General features: G+C 61.8%; 1 protein-coding gene across 6 annotated transcripts in view; it reads left to right on the top strand.

Moving 5' to 3' along the window:
- VAV2 (vav guanine nucleotide exchange factor 2) overlaps nt 1-22,744 on the top strand; it is a 163,743-nt gene that overhangs the window by 113,478 nt on the left and 27,521 nt on the right. For 5 of the 6 annotated variants that reach the window (XR_007146155.1, XM_047829401.1, XM_047829399.1 and 2 more), the window contains 5 exons: nt 8,588-8,690; nt 11,500-11,598; nt 13,563-13,631; nt 15,077-15,177; nt 22,560-22,659. Coding sequence is in view for 5 of the 6 variants with exons in the window: in XM_047829401.1 (XP_047685357.1) it covers nt 8,588-8,690; nt 11,500-11,598; nt 13,563-13,631; nt 15,077-15,177; nt 22,560-22,659 (472 nt within the window). In the remaining variant the exon portion in view is untranslated. The remainder of the gene's footprint in view (nt 1-8,587; nt 8,691-11,499; nt 11,599-13,562; nt 13,632-15,076; nt 15,178-22,559; nt 22,660-22,744) is intronic. The other variant, XM_047829398.1, reaches the window with a different exon arrangement.

Genomic DNA, 22,744 nt, shown 5'->3' with positions numbered 1-22,744 from the left:
CCCTGGTCTTTCACAACACTGCAAAGTGGGTGGTCCTGCCCCCGTTCCGCAGTTGAAGAGATGAAGGCTCAGAGAGGGTAGGTGAGTTGGCTGTGGTCACACAGCACACTTGACATGAGCAAAGTGGGGACTGAAACCCTGAGCCATCGGCTGCTGTGGCCCAGGACCTTCCTCTGGCTTCCCCTTATGACCCAGCTCAGGGGGTGAGGATGCTTTTGCATCCCTGGAAAAGAGAGAGAGCTTCGGTAGAGAGCACGGTGCTGGTGAACTGGGCTTCCCCTGGGAGCCTGGGAGCCGTGGGCTCGTCTTGATGTGCTCCTACGTGGCTTGGCAACCTTGGGGGACTGTCTTGCCCTCTCTGGGCCCTGGCTTCCCCACCTGTGGGAACGGCAGCGTCTCCCACGCAGGTCGGGGTGAGGGTCTGCCGAAGGCGTGTAGGCCGGCCTTCCTGGCGTGGGAGCAGCGTCTGGTCCCTTGTCTGTCTGTCTGTCTGTCCCTACAAGCAGCCGTGCAGCCCACAGCTCGGAGGCCCCCTCTCTCTGCTGCCCGGCGCAAACCGGGGTCAGGAAGTGTCCGATTCGATTTCCAAGTAACAAGTTAAGGGTGGCTCGGGATCCCTGCTTCCCAGCATCAGACCGCCCGGGGCTGGCGCACCTCCGCGCCTGTCAACAGTGTTTTATGTCCGCGTAAACACGCGGGCTCGCCCGGGGCGGACGGCGGAGAGTTTGTTTGCCGTTCTTTGATTTTCCTCAGGCGGCGGGGGCGGCGGGGGCCTCTCGGAGCAGCTGACTTTCTGTAACAAAATCGGGGCGGGCGGGCCGGGCTTTGGGGGCCAGACCCCGGGGTCTGAGGCGGGAGGGGCCGCGGGCCATTGTGAGGACGAAAATAATTGCCGGGATTTAGCATCTGTCAGAGCAGCTGCCTGCTGGAAAACTGCAGAGCAAAAAGATGGGGGGAGGGGAGAGGGGAGACAGGGAGGGGGCGGGGGGTGCGGGTCACTGGCCCCGGCGGGGTGGGGGCCGGGGAGGCCGAGGGGAACCGGGCAGGTCTCTCTGGGGCGTGGGGCCCCGAGGCTCACCTGCCCTTTCCGACTTGGTCCAGGATCTCCCCCCCCACCCGCCCTGTTCACACCGTCCTTGGGCTCGCTTGTAGGTGCGGGGACAGAGAAGGGCCATCTCTGAAACCCGTGAGGCCCAGGTCAGCCCTGATGCCTGGGGTCTGGACCCCCCGCCTCTGTGTTTCAAAACCTGGGCGTATTTAATGCCGATGGCGTCTGTTCATTGAGTGCGGGCCCCTGTGCGGAATATGGGCCCATCCAACCTCCCCTCCCACCCCCTGCAGAGGCAGGCAGGCCGCAGCCACCGCTTACCGAGCACCGGCTGGATGCTAGGCCTCAGCTAGCCATTTGCATCGTGGTTGATCCTTCCAACGAGGGGTTGGGGTTATTCCTACTTCACGGATGGGGAAACTGAGGCTTAGGCTCTCCTGCCCAGAGTGACAGAGCCAGGCAGGGCTGAGCATCCAGCTGGGACTCGCCTGACTGCTTCACCTCGGGGTCGGGGAGGGAGTGCGTGGAGGGGGGACTAGTGAGAGTCAAGTTCCCAACTTGAGTAGGGAGACCTGGTGTGCACCTGTCTGGCCTGAGGAGGCGGGGACCTGTCGGCTCTTGTCCAGTGCTGATCGAGTGCTGTTAGCCACACAGTCCGGCATGACAGGGACACTGAGTTCTTCCATGAAGTGTAGCCTCTGGTAACTTACAACCTCCACAAGGTACGTCTCTGTTGGCCCGAGGGGCTGATGCGCAGAGAATTAAGGTACAGTCGGAACGAAAGCCCATCGGAGCTCGGTGGGATGGCCCTCTGCTGATGCACAAGGCGTTTCCGGCTTTTGCAGGACTGGGGGCAGTTGGGCTGGGGCTGGGTCAAGTGCTCCGGGCCCAGGTGGGAGGCCCCCTCCCCCGTGGGACCGTGTGCAGGCCCTGGGTCATAGCCAGACACTCAGGGAGCGGTGTCACCAGAGAACAGAGGCCAGGGTCCTCCCACGGGCGGCTCTACGTGCCGGACACTCCGACAATCGGGGGACCTTCTGCTGCCCTTTCCCCAACCCCCCATCTGTCGTTTCCTTTTCCTCCCCTCCGACAGCCACGGCCGTCAGGTGCACTGGGCCCAGCTGGTCATGACATAAACGAATCGAGACTCGTGATCTGGCTCCTACCCTGTTCAGGAAACTCACTCTTGGAGACGATGCCTTTGCTAAAAACCAAGGTGATGGTGGGATGCCCGTGCCAGTGTTGGCCAGAGGAACTGAACTGTTGGGATGCAGAGCTTGTCACCCCTACTGTATTCTAGAAGCATCAGTATCTCAGACATGACTGCTGCCCTGTCAGTCTCCCCACCTGGACCGTGAGATCCACGGCGTAGAGGCGATGCCTTCGTCAAGTTGCTGGCACAGAATCGGTCTTAGGATAGGTATTGATTTAACCAATCGAATCTGATAGGTGTTTTCTCTTAGTTGCCGAGTTAAACGAATGTTTGATTTTACTTTCGTAATTGTTTAAGGTTTATTTAAGTAATTTCTGTACCCAACATGGGGCTCGAACTCGTGACCCCGAGATCAAGAACCACGTGCTCTGCCGACTGAGCCAGCCGGGTGCCCTCATAACTTTGTATTAAGAAGAAACCCTCTCTCTACTTTGCTGTTTCGTGTATTCCCCTCCCTTCTCCCATAACACGGAGAAGCATGCTTGAAGTGTCATTCCAATGCCACTATTTTGTGGTTTCAGATAATATGCACGGACCTTCGTTGGCCTGCATTAAACAGCGTTTGGGAGAGTGTTTTCGTAAGTGAAAGGAAGGTAAATGTAGAAAGCGTGGGGTTGTGAGTGGTCTACGGCCGTAGGATGAGGACCCTTTGAGGAGGGGAAACTGAGGCCAGTATAGTCAGGTGACCGACAAGTCACTTCCCCAGTCTTCAGCAAGCTTTGGGTAACAGACATTTTGCACAGCAGAGACAAGGGACGGTGTCTGCATTTTTTAGATTTTTCTGTCGCAAGTTAAGACACAAGTGTGCAACTCTTCATCTCGGGTTTCCAGGGGCCTGTTTTCAGCCGCAGGGCCCTGAGTGAATCAGAAGAGGTGAATGGGAAAGGGTGTGAATCAGAAGAGGTGAATGGGAAAGGGTGTGGAAAGAAAGAGGTGAATGGGAAAGGGTCCCCGTATGAATGAATGGTCCTTCTCTTTATTGATTTTGACAAAGGAAACAGGCTGAGAGCCTGGTAGTGGGCATGTGTTGGGGTAACCGCCCTGGGTGTATTCCCAGGGCCCCAGTCTGTGGCGTCTTGTCCCTTCTGAATACAGGGAAGTAACTGTGTCCCGTCACTCTCCCCTGGAGGAACCCCAGGTTCTTCAAGGTGTGCACACTGTGGGAGGGAACGGGGAGCCTGTAGGCTTTGCCCAAGGGTGCTTCCCAGTCCAAGTAGAAAGCTGCAGTCATGCCGGCTTGAGGTGTCAGAGGAAAGACATGGGCGCTGGTAGAGCGGCCAGAAAATTAGGAGGAAAATGCTGGAAGGGAGGGACCCAGGAGAAAAGGAGCCCCAAGCCGCCAAATCTAATAATCCGCCGAAAGCCTTAGCTGGCCATTAAATCTCATCACACAAGAAAGACCCTGAGGTTTCCAGTAAAAAAGAAGGAAAGAAAGAAAGAAAAATGCAGCAGCCAGAAGCTGAATTCAGCAGCCATTTGGGCTGGCTGCTCACTGCTCACTGCTTGGGAAGACAGAGTTTGAAGCGTGAGTCCAGTTAACTGTCTGCTAGAACATGTATTGATTGGTAGGAACAATGGAACCTCTGTAATGGGTCATCGGTCAGGTCTGATGTCCAATATAAAGTCCTCAGACTTGTGAAGAAACAGACAAGAGTCATATTCAGGAAGAAAAAGTCAACCTTGAGATGACTCTGATGTTACCATTAGCAATTTTGTAAACACGGTCAGGAACTTCGAGGAAAATATGTGCCAAATGAATGAACAGATGGGGAGCCTCAGCAGAGAAATAGACAGCCCTATGAAAAGGGCCAAGTGGAAACGTTAAAACTGAAAAGCATGATCGCTGAAATGAACGATCCGTGGATCCGCTTTAACAGAAGATGGCAGACGGCAGGGGAGGGAGTCGCCGACTGGGAGATCGTTCGGTGGAAGTAACAGAGAAAAGAAGGGTCCAACGGAGGTGTAAGTGGAGTCCTAGGAGAAGAGAAAGAGAATGAGGCGGGAAAAGAAGTTGACAAAACCTAAGAAATGGCAGTGTGTATACCATGTTCATGGATCGGAAGAGTATGTTGTTAAGGTGCTTGTCTTCCCAGGGGGCTTTTTGTGTGTGTGTTTTTGTTTTTGTTTGTTTTTAATTTTTTTTCCGGCAAGATGATTATAAAGTTTATACAGAAATACAGAGGACCTTAGAATAGCCTTGAACAAGCTCATAAAAGAACAAAGCTAGGAACTTAAACCGCCTGGTTTCAAGACTTTCTATAAAAAAAAAAGTAATCAAACCAGAGTGCTATCGCCATAAGCACAGGTGAAAAGGTTGATGGGATAGATTATAAAATTCCAAAGTAGGGGCGCCTGGGTGGCGCAGTCGGTTAAGCGTCCGACTTCAGCCAGGTCACGATCTCGCGGTCTGTGAGTTCGAGCCCCGCGTCGGGCTCTGGGCTGATGGCTCAGAGCCTGGAACCTGCTTCTGATTCTGTGTCTCCCTCTCTCTCTGCCCCTCCCCCGTTCATGCTCTGTCTCTCTGTCCCAAAAAATAAATAAATGTTGAAAAAAAAAATTAAAAAAAAAAAAAAATTCCAAAGTAGACCCACACTCATGTGGTCAGTTGGTCTTGGTCAAAGGAATCCAGCGGGAAGAAGAAAGTTTTCAACAAATTGTCCTGAAAACTCCCGGGTATCCCTGAGGAGAAATGGACCTCCATTTCTACCCCATACATGAAAATCTGAGCCGGATCAGAGGTCTGTAAGCGTAAGCACTGAAATTATGTGGCTCTTAGAAGAAAATATAAGCTTTGCAGCTTAGAAAACAAAGATTTTGGAGCACCTGGGTGGCTCAGTCGGTGAAGCGTCCAACTTCGGCTCAGGTCATGATCTCACAGTTCATGAGTTCAAGCCCTGCGTCGGGCTCAGTGCTGACAGCTCAGAGCCTGGAGCCTGATTCAGGTTCTGTGTCTCCCTCTCTCTCTGCCCCTCCCTAGCTTGCACTCCATCTGTCTCTCTCTCTCTCTCTCTCTCAAAAATAAACATTAAAAAAAATTTCTTTTAAAAGTTGGAGGCAACCCAAGCGTTTATTGAAAGGTGGATGGAGGACAAGTTGTGGGTTGTTCATACAGTGGCTGGTACTCAGCAATGAACAGGAATGAGCCTCTGTGTGAGCAACACCATGGATGAATCCGCAGAGACGTGACGACGGTGGCAAAGAAGCCAGACACAAAAGTGATCCTAACACAGGATGCCAAGGATGTCCAGTTCGAGAACAGGAAAGGCTAGTCTTCGGGGAAGAGTAGTCTGAAGGGTGGTCACGGGGAAAGGGGAGGGGACTGATCAGGAAGAGGAGGAACTTTTCGGGGCCGATGAGAACGTTCTATAAAGGGACTGGTGTGAGTTACACGGCGGTATCTATTTGTCACAGGGTGTGGTGAGCGTGCGTCCTGATCTGTGGAAGCCGTAGCAAAAACCCGGTGGAAAACCGTTGTGGGGCGTTGCGGCCATGCCTGAAACACGGCAGTGCTCTGTGGACGTGGGGTGTGCCTGGGCGGACGAGTGAGCTCAGGCTTGCAGGAGGTGCCAGGGGAGAGAGGGGCGGAGAAACACGTTTTCCGGGACCCAGCTGCTCAAAGCATCTTCAGGTTCAGCCTGTGCAGGAAGCTTCCCCAGCCCTCACCATGCTTTTTCCCCTTAGAACGCTACCAACCGCTCATCTCAGGGCTCGTAATGGGGCTGGCGCCTGCTTCGCTCCGAGATCCGTAGATCTGCCCTGGTTTTTCTCTGAATGCGCCTCAGTGCCGACTCCAGAGCTTGGTATGTCATCAGTCACTCGGTGAAAGAAAGTGTGGTGACCGGTCCACCTGGCCGGGAGGCAGCACAACGCGACGGTGGCCTCCAGAAGATCCGGAAGGTCTTGGCAAGGTGCCCGGCGCCATGCACCCTGGCTCACTCGTCTCTGCCACAGAGAGCCTTGGGCTCGTTGGCGAAAGCGAAGAAATTGCGTCTGGAGCTCGGGTTGTGGCTGACCTGAGGTGGGACTGCGCCGAGGTCTTCGCTTCTGAGCGGGTGGCACAGAGAGTCCAGGGGTCCATTAGGATGTCCCCCTCACACTTGGGCCGAGGAGGGGGACCCCTGTGCTGACAGCTGGCTGTCCCTGAACCAGGTGACCTCGAGGCCCGTCTCCAGGCCTGTTTTCAGTCTTTGTTATCACTGCATCAGCGCTTAGCGTATTTAACTGTCACCGTCCCCCCACCCCCTTCTCCCAGCCCATCAGAGCAGAGCCGAGGTCTGTCTCCAGACGGCATGGAGGGCCTCAGCTGCCTTTGAACTTATCTAATTTAGCAGCCCGCGAGCTTCCCTGTCTCTGCTCTGTTCCACGCCGTCAGAATTCCCGACAGTGGCTTTGTCACCAGCCTCGCTCTGCTGTGCGGCAAACATCTGGGGTGGTGGGCACCCGCCAAAGAGAACCCGGGCAGGCACTTGCCTGGACACCCAGTAACCTGGCGGGCACAGCTGCCCGAGCTGTTTCCTTTGGGGACAGAGTCTGGAGAGGCACGGAAGGTGATTTGTGTCTCTGAGAGGGGCCCTTCCCCGGGCCCACCCAGGGCAACGGGCCTCGGAGTCGGTGGGTTCTCACCCGTGAGTCGCAAGCACCCTTCCCGGCTTTGCTCCCTGCTGGTTCCAAGCAGGGCCTCTGTCACCGTCTGGGCACCGTGCTGCCGCGTGAGGCCTCAGGGCAGCCATCCAGACCCACACAGGGGTCCGCGGGGCGGGGCGGTGGGGGGGGGATGGCGTGGGTACAGGGAGGCTACGCCTGGGTGAACCCTCCCCTCCCAGCCCGCTGTGGGGCCTCAGGGTGTGTCTGTCATCTGTGAAATGGCCGTGGTGTTCTCTGTCTCCCAGGGTTTGTGAGGTTAAAAAGCATAAATGTTCTTCAAGGGCCTCGCAGGGCTCACCAGGGGGCAGGTGTCTGTTGGTGTAGTTAGCGAGTCTGTTAGCTGGTCTAGCCCCAAGTGACCCGTCCCCGGCCAGCTTCCGCTCCTTCCCTGGCGTATGGGCTGCTCGCAGGACCCTCCTCTAGTCCAGAGCTGATTCACGGCCCCCCCGGGCCCCCCAGAGGGAAGCCCAGACGTGTGGTCCTGGTTGTGCTCAGTCTCAGGGGGAGGTACCCGGGTCTTTGGCTGCAGAGGCCTTTCCTGAATACAGGCGCTGCCTCCCTAACTCAGGCCCGCCCAGCCTGTCCGATGACAGCTAATATTCACAAGGCGGGTTTGAGACCTGGCGAGCCGCCGGGTGTCATTTCTGCTGTCTCTGTCCCCCGCCGTTGCCTCTGTCGCCTTGAATTCTGGCCGCCCGGTGCCGTGGGGGAGGAGAGGTGCTTTACCGGATCTCTGTGCCTTCCGGAAGCCAACTTTGCCAGGTGCCGCTCTGAGCCCAGGCTCTGAGTCTCTGGTGTCGGGCACAGGTAGGGATGGCAAGGGCTTCCAGGGCGAGCTGGCCTGTGAACACGACCTGCCGCGAGGACGGGCCCCACGGCAGCAGACGGAAGGGCCGGTCAGCTCTGGGCCCGGGACAGAGTGACCCCGCCGCACGTGGTTGGACCGGCTCGTTTGCCGATGCGGTGAACACCTACCGCCTACTAGGAAGGGCGACCCGACGGGGTTAAGCAGTTGGGTTTTGTCCAGGGAAGAGATCGGTTCACCCTCAGGCACTTACAAGATAACGGGAGCTCGGGAGGGATGTACTTCGTATGAGAGGAGGGTGGGGGGTGGGTCCTGGGTCACAGACAGGGCCAGGAATCCCCGAAGGCCTCCTGGAGGAGGTGTCCCATGAGCTGAGTCTGGGAGGTGGGGGAGGACAGCTTGTTAGAGGGGAGTCAGAGCATGGTCGTGCGCTGAAACGAAGCTCGGTCGCATTATAAAGCAAGTCGTGACTTCCCGGCACTCGTTTGGGAAGCTGCACCCCAAACTCCGTGTCCGTCTCCACTCGCTCTGCTTCCGCACCCCCTGGTAGGTGCGAGCTCTGCTCCTTGACCCCCACACCTGGGCTGACCCGGGGAGAGGCCCCAGCGCAGGGCACTCCGGGTGACGAGCCACGCGAGAATTCCCCTTCAGGCAGTGACTCACCCCGGGCGTCCGGCACGAGTCCCCAGCACTGACCAAAGGGTGGAGGAGTGGGGGTGTGATCACGGTAGGTCCTTCTAGAAGAACGGCAGGCACGGCACAAGGGGATGCTCTCTGTGCTGCCTGGTTCAAACTCCGAGAAACCCCGGGGAGGCCCCCTGCACCGCGTCCCCGGAACCTGCCTTCCACCCGCCTGACCCGCTTCTCTCCCACGCAGCGAGCATGACCTGGGGGAAGACATCTATGACTGTGTCCCGTGCGAAGATGAGGGCGACGACATCTACGAGGACATCATCAAGGTGGAGGTACAGCAGCCCATGGTAAGCCGTCCGTCGCCCGCAGCCCAGCCCCCTCTCTCAGCGCCCCCAGCTACCGGGGGTCGGGCGGGGGCACTGCGGGAGCCCCAGAGACTGCACCCCAGTCCTTCCCGGCCCCCGCGGGGTCCCTCCCCTTCCTTGGGCCCAGTCCTGCCTCCAGAACGTTCTAGGAGACCGGGGTGTGACCTCACTGCCACTGAGCCCCCCACCCCCCCCACCCCCGCCCGGAGGCGCTGTCGCGGAGTTCTCCCAGAGGTGTGCAGGATTCCAAGTCCTTCCTGCCTGGGGAGTCTGAGCACAGCGACTGGATGCTCAGACGTGCACAGCGCGCCTCATTTTGCGCCTTTGTGCGGAGAGCGAGGAGACCGCCACTGGCTCAATTAGCCAGCTGTGCCTCTTTTATGTGGGAGGATATTTATCTCCGACCGGCGCTGGCGAGCACTTTCTCGGACACCAGTGTGCTGCAGGGCGGATTTATTGCCAGCAGCTGCTGTGTGGAGGGTGGGGGTCCCGCAGGGCTGGGATGGGGGTGGGGGGGCCCTGGAGGGGACAGCCGCAACCCCCCGCGTCCCCGCACTCCCGGGGGCTGGTCGAGGTGCCAGTTGCCGACTGTGGAGGCTTTTTGATGCTTTCGCTGAAGAAGTGGGAAGAATTTCTCAAAAGGCAGATTTCAGCGTTTTCCTCCAGTGTTGGGGGGGGGGAGGCACGAAGCGGGGGCGACGGCTCCCCTCCAAGGCCTTTCAGAGAGGCCTTTCCCACACTGGGGGCGCCTGCCCTCCCCCGGCCTCACGCCAGGAGAGGCAGAGAAGCGTGGCTGCGGCCCTCACAGCCCCCAAACTCTGCTCTTCAGAAAGGGTTTCTCATTCTGTCCCTGGAGGGTCTGAAGGGTCCCCATCTTTACCAGGGGTCTCTCTCTGTGACCCCGGGTCTGCCCAGGGCCAATTCTGCCCTTCCCACCCCCACAGCCTTGCAGTGGGGCGGCTCTGCCCCTGAGCCTTCCCGGGAGGTCAGTCACGGGGCTGGAAGGCCAAGCCGTGGCCCCGCTGACGGACGTCCTCTGCCTTGCCTAGAAGCCGAGCCAGCATTCTGGGTCTGGGGCCAGCTCACTCCCAAGCCCTTAGAAGTCGAGCGTCCTGTGGGTAAAGCAGGAGCAGTGAAGGCAATGGCCCTCGCACTTGTCTGGAGGATCCCCTGCCTTCGGCCGGAGACGCCCCTGAGAGGCCCCCGAGAGGGCAGTCCCCAGAGCCTGCTGCTGTCCCTGGTCCTGAAGCACGCTTGGCCGGCCCCTGGCTGTCTGCAGGACCCGCGGGGGGCTGTGAGGGGACAAGCTGGCGTCCCACCTGCCCCACTCTGTTTAGTGTCCGAACAGCGCTCCGTGCCGCTGCCCTCGAGCTGTCCTGTCGATCTGGCAGGGCGGGCCTCCTGCCCGTCCTCTGAGATAAAACAGCTGGCTTTATCTCCTCCCCGGTCATGTCTGGAGCTGTCCGGACAGCCTGAGTGGAAGGTAGATGGAGACCTTTCCAAAGGAAGATAAAGCCAAGGGAAGGCAGGTGTCGCTCCCCACATGTGATGGAGACCCTGGCGACGGGCTGGGTCCCCGTGCTGTCCCTCGCCACCCGGCCGGGCTCCTGCTGGAGCGGGCGGGCGGTTGTGATGTGTCCCTGGGGCCGTTGGCTTGCCCCCACCTCCCGAGCAGGGCCTGGATAATGAGCACTGCTAATTGGTTCTGTCTGTGGTTTGTTTCCTCCATGCGTTCAGATCAGATACATGCAGGTAAGTGGCAGGTGGAGGGGGACCCGGGGTAAGATCTGCCAGCACCGTCTTCCTCCACCTTTCGGGGAAGGTCTCAGACCTCTTGGGAAAAGCCTCCCTGTCCCCAGGGAGATGCTATCAGGCACTACACTTTTGCACCTAGTTTTAGGGGATCGTAGGCCCCCAACATATCCCCCTGAAGCCCCTAGAGTAGCAGTGTAGCACCCCGGCCGGTGGGACAGTGGGCTCGGGAAGAAGCCCCTGGGTGATGTGCCCCGTCTGGATGAAGGACGATGGCGTAAGGGCAGATATGAGTCCAAATGGCATGCCACGTGGCCCAGCACTGTTTCCCCAGAGCCTCACTTAGGGACAGATCTGGCCCGCTCAGCCTAAAAGAACATAAGGGGGGTGTCTGGAAATCCACGGCTGCCTCTGAACAGTTCCCCCACCTGCGGGCTCTACCCCCTGTGGCCACACGGTCTCCTGGTCAATCCCGCCTCTGGCCACATCCCACCCCCCCATAGGAGCTGGGGAGCAGGCTCTGCCCCGAAGCGTGTCCCCAGTGACGCCTGCAATGAGCTGTTCCCTCAGGACCCCGAGTGGAGGCCAGGGGACACTGGGAAGGCCCAGGCCTGCAGGGCATTGGCATCTTTGTCAGAGGCCCTCGCAGGTCGCTCAGCTGGTGGGCATGGGTCCTCGGAGCTGGTCAGAGCCTTTCCCTGTGCACAGAGTGGGTGCTTTAAGCCATGCCACGCCTGCTGTATATGCTGGGGGGGCTGGAGCGTGCTTGGTCTGCTAGGATTCACAGAGGGCAGCGGGAGCCCAGACTCTACAAGGCTTCCTTCGAGCTTCCTTCCTCGAGCTGTCGCCAGCCCCCAGGCACATGCCCATCCCTTCCCTGTGCCTCAGTTTCCCCATCTGCAAACAGGAGGGGAAGGGCTCGGGCCCCCTTCTGCCTCCTGTCCGGCCCCTCCGTTTCCCACTTGGCGGCCAGGCCTCGGCGGTCTGCAGGCGGTGGGCCCGGCGGGAACCCGGCTCACGTCTTGTGTCCTTCCTTTAGAAGATGGGCATGTCCGAGGACGACAAGAGAAACTGCTGCCTGCTGGAGATTCAGGAGACCGAGGCCAAGTACTACCGGACCCTGGAGGACATTGAGAAGGTGGGTGTGGGCCTTGGTGCCGTCCTGGGACCGCCGGTCCCCTGGGGCGGTGCTGTCCCCAGGCAGGGACACAGGGCAGCAGTGACAGGTGCAGAGGCTTCGTGGCCCTCTCGGCTTTGCCGTCAGGCACCCCTCGGCCTCTGCTCCCCACACAGGCCAGTGTCCTCGTCGGCTGTCACCCTTGTCCCTGATCCCACCTCCCACCGCTCGGCCCTGGACCACCCCGAACTGGTCTCTGCTGCTCTTTCTGGCCTAAACTGGGTATCGTTACAGCTTCTGTTCCCGATTGCACTAGGCTAACCTCCTTCTGTGTACTCTTTCATGCAGACTCAGCGCTAGGTTAAGTGCTTTCTGTATTCCTTCTCACCCAAGACATTCTCTGTGAGATCCCACTCTGTGAGCTGGGATCACAGCAAGGCCACCCCATAGATGGCTGTGCGTGTCCTGCCCCTGGGGCATGGTCAGGCCCCCTGATGGGAGCCTGCAGAGCCCCCATGGCACACCCTGTGCTCCCCTGAATGGCTGGTCAGTCCTCTCTCCCCGGCTGGCCCCCTGAGCTCCCAGAAGACCACGGATGGGCCTCCTTCTTCCCCCCTGCCCTGCTCTGGCCTCCCGTGCACGCTGGCTCAGTGACATTTCCCTGTCGCTTGAAGGTCCTTGTTGCCAGCTGCTGGTGCTTACTGGGTGAACATCCCACATTGTTTAAGGGTCCTCTGTGGCTCTTTGCTTGCAGCATAGGGCAAGTGCGGCCATGATGGCAGGGCCTCCAGCCGGGAGTCCTGCGATGCCCCTTGGCCCCAGGCCCCCGCCTCCAGCCTCAGCCAGGCCTGTGTGCCCGCCCTCCCACCCCCCTGGCCACCGGCCTTGCTGCAAACACACCAGCCCCATCCCTGCTGCACGCCCTGGCCCCCACTCTCCATCGGCCCCTCCCCGGGCAGTCTACTCCCCCCACCAGTCCCAGCTCCCAGGCCAGCTCCCTCCGGGGCCCTGCAGACCTCTGCAGTCCCTCCGCACAGCCCAAGTCCTAAGCTGCGGCCATCTGTCTCCACCCTGGGACGTGGCCAGCCTTCGAGGGCAGGTGCTGCTGGTCCCAGGCGTGATGCACGTAGCGGGTTAAGCAGGGAGTGTGCTTGGCCAGGGCACGCGGTGTGCTGAGCACTTGGGGGGACAGTCACATTTTAATCTTCCCCTAGCCATCGAGGTCATTGTTGCTACCCCACGTCCCACGCGAGAAAACCGAGTGCTAGCCCGTCCTCGGCACAGGGAAGAGGCTTGTGCACTTGGATGGCTCTCTCCTGCTCTGCACGGCGACCGAGGAGGAGCCCAAGGGTCCAGGACCCCATGGGGAGAAAGGTGGCAGGTCCTGCGCCACAGGGCCTCTGGGGCACCACCTGACGGTCTCCCCTGTGTGCATCTCCTTGGAGGCCAGGCCCGGAGGACTCCGGAGAACCACTCCCTGCCCCGGCGGGGCTTCCGGGTCAGGGAGTATCTCTTTTGATGGCAGGTTTAGGGCCGTACCTAGGCTCAGGTGGGAAGTGTGGCCCTGTCACTGTCCAGAGGTGTACCCACGGGTGATGCCCTCACATCTCTGGCCTCCGTTCCTGGAAATGTATCGAACAGCGGTAGCACCTCCCGTCCCGGGTTGCAGCAGGGTTCAAGTCCAATCTGCTGGACGCCTCGGAGCTTTGCCCGTGTGGCGGGCGTGGGTGCTTAGGCCAATCCCGCCCGCCCCTGCACATTCCCGCCCTGCCACCACCCTGCACAATGGAGCACACCCGCCCTAGGATGCACACATTTTCCAGCAACACTGCGCCAGGCCTGCATAACCGCCCCATGGGGAACCCCCATCCCCTGGACCCTGGACCTTGGCGAGGTTGTCTGAGCCCCTCCCGTCGGTGGCTCTGGCCTCAAAGGGGGCTGGCCCCCTCCAGGCGAGCTGACGGTGATGGGCTTCTCTGTTCCAGAACTACATGGCCCCGCTGAGGCCGGTGCTGAGCCCGGCGGACATGACGGCCATCTTCATCAACCTGGAGGTAAGGGTCCGGGCCTGCGGCTCACCGTGTGCAGGCCCAGGTCTCCAACCGGCTCGGATGTCAGGCAGGCTCCAGCCCGACTGTCCCCATGGGTCCTGGAGAGCTGCGTCCTTGCCAGCTGCATGGTTGGTCGGAACTACGGGTGTTTTTAGGACAGATGCGTAGGAGAGGAGTAGCCGCCCTGCCCTCCGGGAACTTTGGTGTTCGGAGGCCGGAGGACAGGGTTTCAGCAGAAACCTCTCTGTCGGCAGGGTGGGGAGGGTTGGCATGAGGCCCCAGAAGCTACACGTGGGTGGGTTTCGTCCAGGAATGCCCAGTGGGTGCAGCATGCCAGCAGCTGGTGCAGCGGCTCCTGCCTGGCTCCCTCAGCCCCTTATCACCTCAAGAGGTGGGTGCTGGTCTCCTGGTTGAGGCTGAGCCAGACTCCAGACTCGGGAGGCTCTAGCTCCCTGTGCCCCCTACTCAGAGTCTATCCTGCCTTGGGTGGTGGCCAGCACAAATGGCCATGGACAGAATGGGAGCCTGGACTGGGGATGATGGGGAGCCCTGGGGGGGGCAGGAGCCTGGATCAAGGGACATGGGGAGCCCCAGGGGGCCAGGAGCCTAGATCGGGGGTCGTGGGGAGCCCCGGGGTGCTGGGAACTTGGATCGGGGGCTGTGGCAGCCCTGGGAGGCCAGGAGCCTGGATCGGGGGCTGTGAAGAGCCTCGGGGTGCCGGGAACCTGGATCGGGGGCCATGGGGAACCCCGGGGTGTTAGGAACTTGTATCAGGGGCCATGGGGAGCCCCAGGGGGCCAGGAGCCTAGATCGGGGGCCGTGGGGAGCCCCAGGGGGCCAGGAGCCTGGATCGGGGGCCGTGGGGAGCCCCGGGGTGCTGGGAACTTGTATCAGGGGCCATGGCGAGCCCCAGGGGGCCAGGAGCCTAGATCGGGGGCCGTGGGGAGCCCCAGGGGGCCAGGAGCCTGGATCGGGGGCCGTGGGGAGCCCCGGGGTGCTGGGAACTTGTATCAGGGGCCATGGCGAGCCCCAGGGGGCCAGGAGCCTAGATCGGGGGCCGTGGGGAGCCCTGAGGTGTTGCCTGCCGGTCGCCCAGCTGCTCTGAAACGTGGACAGAGCACCTGTCCCCATGGAGGGACTCCATCCCGCAGAACCTAAGATCAGGGCAGAGAGCACACAGCAAGATAGTACAAGGATGCTGAGTGGGAACAGCCCCCCAGGGGGCCATCGCTGTCACTCTGGCACCAGGGCTTGCCCCCGGCGGGCCGCCCTGTGTCTGAGCTGGCTGAGAGGTCCCTTCACACGTCTGGCACCACAGCACCTTCTAGTGTTTGCGTGGGGTGCACGCCCAGCGCCCGGGCCTCTCTAAGTTCATCACGGCAGATGGGAACCGTTCTAGAGGGCGGCCTGGTGTGCCCGTTCACGCACCCACGGCTTTCTCTCCCCAGGACCTAATCAAAGTGCATCACAGCTTCCTGCGGGCCATTGACGTGTCCATGATGGCAGGGGGCAGCACTCTGGCCAAGGTCTTCCTGGACTTCAAGGAGAGGTGAGTGACAGGCCCGCCCCTCGCTGTCCGCGGGGCCTCGGGAGCGCCCGGGGCCTCCAGTTCCGGCCTGGGGACGGTCACAGTGCCGGTACTCAGGTGGGAATCTCACGGCGAGGCCCTCGAGGCAGGTGGCTGTGCCCCTGTGAGCCCCTGTGAACCCCTGTCCTCACTGGGACACGGAGAGAGCTGCCCACCCTTCCCGCCGTCACAGCCTGGAGGGGTGACCTTCCCCAGCAGGGCCTCCCGAGGACTCCACCAGCTCCCTCTGCCTCTGTGCCTGGGGGTCTTGGTGGCTGGAGGCCGTTCTCACCATCACGGTGCACCTGCTGCCTGCCAGGCCCCCCGGGGACCTGGCACCTGAGAGACCCTGCCCCTCGAGCTGCAGGGGTGGCGGGCGGCAGCTGAACAACAGGACCCGAACCGGCCCCGCAGGTCCGAGGAAGGGGCTTCCGGGCTCTGGGTGCCCAGGGGTGGGGTCAGTTCCCCGCTTCCTCGACGGTGTGTGTCACGGGGCCGGGACTTCCTAACCTGTCCCTGAGGGACGCTGATGGTGTCTGTGCCACATGGTGCCCCGAGGGTAAACTGAGGCCAGGCCCGTATCGCCAACGCGGCTTGTCTGTGGCCATTGAAGGGCTCCGGTGGCCGGGACCCGGCGGACAGGCGGGCGGGATGGCGGGGAGGCAGCAGCAGCTGTGGGCACGGGCACCCGGCCATCCTGGCCTCCGCCAGCCGCAGCCCCCAGCGTGGGGAGACGGGGCTCCGGACAGGCACGCGCAGGCCTGGATCCTCCGATCGTGTGTCCGCGGCGTCGGGGCAAGTGTCCGTGAAGCCCGAGGGGGCAAAGATTCTGCCCGTCAGCCTCCGAGGCAGCGTCTCTCCTCCCCTTGGCGCCCACGGGGTCAGGCTGAGTCTAGACGCACAGACGGTGCCGGCCTCCCCACTGTCAGAAACATGCAGAATGTGGCTCCTCCCACCGTCCGGGCCCCTCGTCCGGAACCAGTATCGTCGGGGCAGGAGACTGGCAACTCATTAGAAACCAGCGCAGGAACCTTCTCGAAGAATTACATGGCTGTCGGGAGGCCTCCACGAACCTGTTTGTTAAGCTTCTCTGCCTGTAAAACCCAGTGGATGGAAGAGTGTGGAGATGCCTTCCGTGCCCCGAATGTCCTGCTGGAGCCCAGCAGGGGAGGACTGGGATTCTGGAAGCTTCTGTGGCTCTGCCGTCCCAGCGAAGGTCTCAGACCCCGCCTTTCTTCCTGGAGCCCGGGCAGCGGCATCTTTAAAGCCGGGCACGAAATGAGATGATGCAAGGACCCAGCCAGATGCCCGGGGCTGCGGGAGCCCCAGAGGACAGTGTTCCAGTCTCTGAAGTCTCAGGAGGCCCATCGGGAGGTGGTGCCCTGGCTCCTGCCCCTTGGACTCTGGAGAAGGCGCCCCCAGCTTCTGTGTTCACAGCTCCTCTGCCGGCCTGTCGTCCGAGCCACCTGGGAGCTTAAGAACGCCAATTCTGGGGTCCACTCTGCAGGGTCTGAGGGGGAGGCCCCAGGGCGGCTGGTGGGCACCCTGGGTCCACCTCGTCCTTATCTGCAGGGAGGTCCCCTGCAGCACCTGCCAGGTGACGCTCAGCTCAGCTCACGTGTCCTCCTGGCCAGGCGGCCCATCCCAGGGCTGGATTCCGGGGCCTCTACGAGCCCCTGAAGCGGCTTCCCCTGCGTGCTCTGTGGCTCCGGGCAGGGGGCTCTCTCCCCTCCGCACGGGCAGGGATCCCTGAGCCCACTTTCTAGGGGCCATGGGTGGGGCCCCAGGCAGGCACGAGGGAGCAGGCAGTGCCTGAGGACAGGTGGCAGATGTGGCCAGAGGGTGGGTGCGCTTCCTCCAGGCACTGGCTGATGAGGGCATGCTGGCAGGCCCCGGGGTGGGGGACAGGCGGCTCCCTTACCCGCCCCCTGCCCCCAGCAATGCTTTCTTCTCACCTGGCTACAAGCCTGGGGTGCCGGGGAAGCCAACTCAGACCCGACCCTCATCCTCACGGGTGGTGGGGGGGAGGCCACGGACCTGTGGAGCCACCCCCAGGCCGAGTGGCCAAGGGACAGACTGCCCTTCCCCAGGAACCCCCTCCGGCCCCAGAGCCTGCCCCACGGTGTTTGCCCTTTCTTTACATAGCTGCCGTCCTCGGTGCTCAGCTTTGGGCCCCACAGGGCTCTCGGGCCTTGTTTCTGCCGGGATGACCGTTGTTTCTACGGCCAGAGGGGCCGCAGGGAATGGATCGTGTCCCGGCACCGGGAGCTCGGCAGATGGGCTCTCTGTCACCGCCCAGCAAGGCTTTGGAGGCCAGGCCCCGGAGTCTGGGTAGTTTGGGGAGGGGGCTGGCTGTGTCTCGTCAGAGTTCGTTTTCCAGCCCTCACGATCTGTCCCGGCGTCCATCTTTTCTGCCCCTTCGCCTCCTCGTCTCTGAGTCAACACCGGAGGTCCTGACGTGCGATTCGGCGAGCATTTATAGAGGGCCTGCTGTGTCCCAGACAGGACAGGCTCTGCTCTCACGGGACGGGGAGGTCAGGAAGCAAGTTCACAGGCAGAGGACTCGAGAGCACGGGGAAAGGGAGAGGGTGGGGGCAGTAGGGGCTCGTAGCAGAGGAGGGGGCGCTGAGGACCTGGGCGAGAGCCCACCACCCCTGAGGTGGGGGCAGGGTGGGGGCAAAGCCGCAGGGAAGGCCCCGGGAGAGGCAGGAGCGGGACTGTCTGGGACCTGGCAGAGGCCAGAGGAGCAGGACTGAAGTGAGCAAAGCAGAGACTGTCCAAGGAGTGACTTGTGGCTTCTGCAAGAGCCTAGAAGATCAAGATAGGGATTTAGGAAGAAGCCCCTGAGGAATTTTAGTGGCAAGATCCTGGCAACTCATCACGGAAAGGAGGGACTAGCGTGCAAAGTGGCAGAGGACAATCCCCTCCCTCTTTTTGGAGCGAATACTTCTGTTCATACAACCTTAGTCCTCAGACAAAGCAGATGTTCCTCTTAGCCTTGCCTTGTGGACCTGAGGGGACAAGTCCCACACGGTGGGACCTGGGCCTTGGGAAGGGTTTGCATTTTGCAGATGCGGATGGAACAGAGATGTGGCTGGGGGTGGCCAAGCCAGGTCAGTGGGGCAGGACTACAAAGGGAACCGGCCACAGCGAGTTCGTGTCCCGGAGAGAAGGCGAGGGTCTGGCTCTTAGGAGGAACTCTCTGGAGCTTTTTGCACAAGTGCTTTTCGAAGGAGCAGCCATCAGAGTAAGACTGACAGCATCTCCACCCGCCCAGACCCGTGGGCGCTTCGAGAGAAAGGCTGGGCCGGAGGCGGGCGCTTGGCACTCTGCGGTCTCTGGCTGCTCAGGGTGTTGGGCCGGGTCGCGCCGCTCTCTGGTTGTGGTTCCCGCCGCAGGCCTGGGTCTCGGGAGGCTGGGTGGCTCCTGTCAGTCTGTCAGCGCGTGCAGGGAGGGAGCCCGCCCAGGGCCGAGCTCCTCGAGCCCCGCGGCAGGGCTGCCTGGGACCCTCTGACCCCGAGAGGCCTTTGCCCGCCTCCTGATCCTCCTTTCCCAGGCGGGGAGGTTGAGGGCGGGAGAGCATTGGCCACCACCTGGCCGTGGTCCCGACTCGTGCCTGTGTCTCCGGGAGTGCCACCTGTGTCCGGGACCTGCTCTGGCCTTGTCCCTGGGCACTGCATCCCTTGGGGTTCTGTGACAAGGGACGGAGTGACGCGGTCACCCGGGGGGGCAGGTGAGGGTCCGCCTGATAGATGCATCTACTCCCCCTCCGTAGCGGGGTCCGAGTTGCACGTTCAGGAAGTTACGTGACGTAGCCCTCGAACAGAGAGACCCCGGCTCGTGTCAGATACCTACCGACCGGCGTGCGAGGCGCCCGTGCGCCGAGTCAGCGGGGAAAGAAGGCAGCCCCGAGGCAGCGACGCCAGCCGCACACCGTTGAGGTGTCCTCTCCGACAGGGCGGCGAGCGTCTGCACCCCGGCAGTCTCCCGCCAGGCCACGAGGCCCCGGTGGCCGAGGCCGGCTGCTGTTCCCAGGGGCCCCACGGAGCCCCTGAACCGTGAACGAAGCCCCCGTGTGCGTGTTGCGTGACTTCCAAGCGTCGGATGGTTTTTCTCAGCAGCAGAGAGATGCTCGTGGTTAAAAGGAAGGCCTGTCAGCTTTCACTTCCTTAAGCGACTTCCTTCTGTAGGCTCAGAGCGTAAGGTCCGCGGCCCACGCCGCCCGGCACGGGGCAGGGCATAGACGCAGGCCAGAGATCTGAGTGCGTGTGGGGCGGAAATGGACTCTCGCAGTTTCACGGGGCCCAAATCCAGATGTGGGCGGGCGGTGCTCCCTCCGGAGGCTCTGGGGGGGCGGGGCCTTCCCCCCTTCCAGCTGCTGGCGGCCCTGGGTGTCCCTTGGCCTGGGGCCTGCCCCTCCGGTCTCTGCTCTGTCCTCATGCGGCTTCTGGCCTATGAGGCCTCTTCTCTCCTCTCTGACAAGGACACTCTCAGCGGATTCGGGGCCCACCCGAACCTGGCATGCTATCTTCTCCGTCCTTGACGTAACCGCAAAGACCCGATTTCCAAATGCGCTCGCCTTCTGAGGCTCCAGGGCGCCTGCATTTCGGGGTCACTCTTCAGCCCGACGGGCCATCTCTGGTCGGTCAGCCGGGCCCGCCTGCGGCTCCCTTCCCATCCCAGGCCGCCCACCGGGTCGGCGGAGGTGAACGAGGGTACAGCCCCGGGGTAGCCTGGGACTCCAGGATGGGGGCCTGGAAGACTGGTCTGGGGGCCTCATGGATGCACTTTGGGGTCTTGCTGGGCACCTCGAGAAGTCACGTCGCCTCTCAGAGCCTCAGGGCCGCTGTCTTACAAGTGGTGTTTCACGAGGACAGACTGAGCTCGGGTGTCAGTGCCTCCCGTGGCCCGGCCTCTTCAGGTCCTTAAAGCTTTGCTCTCTTCCCTGCAGTGGCTCCCCTGCCCCCCCCCCCCCCCCGGAATCGGCTGCAGCTGCTGCACTGCCTATGGTCAGGCCCCTCGCAGCCAGGCGTAAGGCCTCTGGGCAGGCCAGGCTCCCGGGCTCAATGCTGCGGTGTGGGGACAAATGAGACCCTTCTCTGGAGCTCAGAGCCGGTGCAGAGGGCAGATTCTCACTCGGCTTTGGACGGGCCTCTACCCAGAGGCTCCCTACCTGTCTCCTTGCTTTTCTGTCTCACCTCCCTGGACCCGGGGACAGGGTTGGGAGGGGAAGGGTCGCAGAGCTGGAAATGATGGGGCGGGGTTTTGAGGGATGAGTAGAAGTTCACTGGCTGGAGGAGGCTGGAGGAAGTGCAGCGTGCGGTCTGGGGATGGGAGGCGTGCTGTGAAAGCAGGGTTGGGACGTGCTCTGTCCACAACCTTGGGCCGGGATGAGCCCGGGGAGTTCTGAAGTTGAGGAGGGGAACCCATAGGGCTGGCTTGGCCCACCCAGAGCTGTGAGCACCCGGTGCTTAGGAGAGGCGGCTTCACTGCCCACACAGACTTCCCTCCACGGGGGCAGCTGGGCCGTTGCCAGGTCTGCTCATTTAAAACAATCTGGCAGAAACCTTGGAGTCTCTACCCTCCCCCCCATGCTTCCAGAGATGATGCGTTTTAATCAACTTTTATACTAGAATTCTCAATTCGATAACTGGCTCATTTAAGTGGAAACCAGGGCTCAGGTTCTCATGCCAAGCGATGTCCGGTCAGCGTGTCCCAGGGCACAGCCAGGGCCGGGTGCTCTGCGGGGCTGCGGACACGGGTCCCGGCCGTGGGGCGTTCTCCTTTACAGTGGCCGGGAAGGTGAGCTCCCGTGTGAGGTCCAGGACTGGATCGGTCTCTCACTAGAGTCGCGGAATCTCAGTCTGTCGATGCCGGAAGCTTCCCTGCAGGCTGGCACCGGCCAAAGTTCTCAGGGTGGCTTGAGAATGTGGCTGCAGCTTGGCCGAGCGTCTGCGCCCTGGAGCCTGCGAGCACGGGCCGACACGGCACAGCCCAGACGCCTGTCGGGGGCTGGGAGACGCTGCCCACCTCGGGGCCGCTCCAGGATCACGGTTCGCTGGGTTGGAAACGTGCTCCGGGCATGCAGCTTTGCCCTTCCAGAGCTGGGAGGAATGTGGGTGTCGTCTGTCCCCAGGCCCCTCCGGCCCCACAGCGGGAGCCTGGGGAGCCCCCCAGACCAGGATGCTTCTTCTCAAAGTACCAGCCGGCAACGGGCCCAGCTGCCGGCCCTGAGCACCCGGCCAGGGGCCCCGCGGTGGAGCAGTGTCCACGGTGGACAGGCCCGTGTGTCCCAGCGTGTCTTGACGTGTCCCAGAGACTGCCCCCAGCTTCCAGAGCCCGGCCAGGAGGGGCCTCCAGCCGTTTGCTGTGACACAGCATCTCTGGCACCTGGCAGGGCGTCACTGGAGGGCGGGGCCATCAGCCCTTATCAGCTGGTGACCTTGTAGCGAGTTCACTGAGGCCTCGGTTTCCCTGCCTGAAGAGTGGGGCTCACTGCTCCTCCCTGTACAAGTGGGTGAAGGGGTCCCGATGTTGTGCGTGTAGCACCGGGCAGGAGTGGCCGTCATTGCTTGTCACGACCAGCATCGTCACCTGTGTGGTGCTCCTGGCGCCGAGCCCATAGTCGGGTGACAAGGCTTTCGGAGATGAAGTTTCAGGTCGGTAGCCCAAGGCCCAGAGAGTGCTGGGGGCTCCGGTCTGTGAAGTGGGGGGGGGGGCGGTCGTGGTGTTGGAGGGTGTTCGGGGGGGAGGAGAGAGGGCCCGAGGCTCCTCCCAGCATCCCGAGGCCCGGCGGCCATGCTCATTTTCCAGGCGTTTGGGGCTGACGCCACTCTGCCCTGAGAAAGGGGGTGCTAAGACCCCGGCAGAGAGCATCGGCGTCACTTGGAAGCAACAAGGGTTGACCTCAGGGGCCACCACCCCGGGCAGGTGCACAGCCAGGATGGACCTCCGTGCTCAGACCTACAGGCAGGAGGAGTCTGAGCCTTCCTGGGGTCCCCCAGCCCTGGGCAGGGGGGAGGCAGGGGGCTTCTCTCCTGTCTGACTTTGGCCTTTCCAGGGGCAGGATTGGGGTGGCAGTGAGAACCACAGAAGGGGGCTTCCTTGGGTTCGGAGAGCGTGGGGGAGCCCCCTGTCCGCAGCGTCTCGGCAGCCCCCTGGCCTGGCAGCATTTCGGGAGGGGGAGGGGGAGGAGGCAGCCACATGGGAAGAACGGAACCTCGAAGCAGGTTACCGAGTGAGGAGCTGCCTCGTGGGGGGGGACGGGTCTGCCGATCCCCTGCTGTGCCTTCCGCGGGGATCTAAACCCAGGCCCTGGAGCCGCAGCGTGTCACTAACTGCACGTATGTGTGTTCACTGCCCAGGCTCCTGATCTACGGGGAATATTGCAGCCACATGGAGCACGCCCAGAACACGCTGAACCAGCTCCTCGCCAGCCGGGAGGACTTCCGACAGAAGGTCGAGGTAATGGGGGCTTGGCGGTTGGCCCCCCCGCTGTCCCTGCGTCTCCAAGGCTGCAGCTCACCGGCCCCTCGCTTGCCCGTTTTGT

This window comes from Prionailurus viverrinus, chromosome D4 (assembly GCF_022837055.1).
Source record: "Prionailurus viverrinus isolate Anna chromosome D4, UM_Priviv_1.0, whole genome shotgun sequence".
NCBI classification, from domain to species: Eukaryota; Metazoa; Chordata; class Mammalia; order Carnivora; family Felidae; genus Prionailurus; species Prionailurus viverrinus.
Note: the sequence above shows the minus strand (reverse complement) of the source record. Positions and strands in the feature narration are given on the sequence as shown.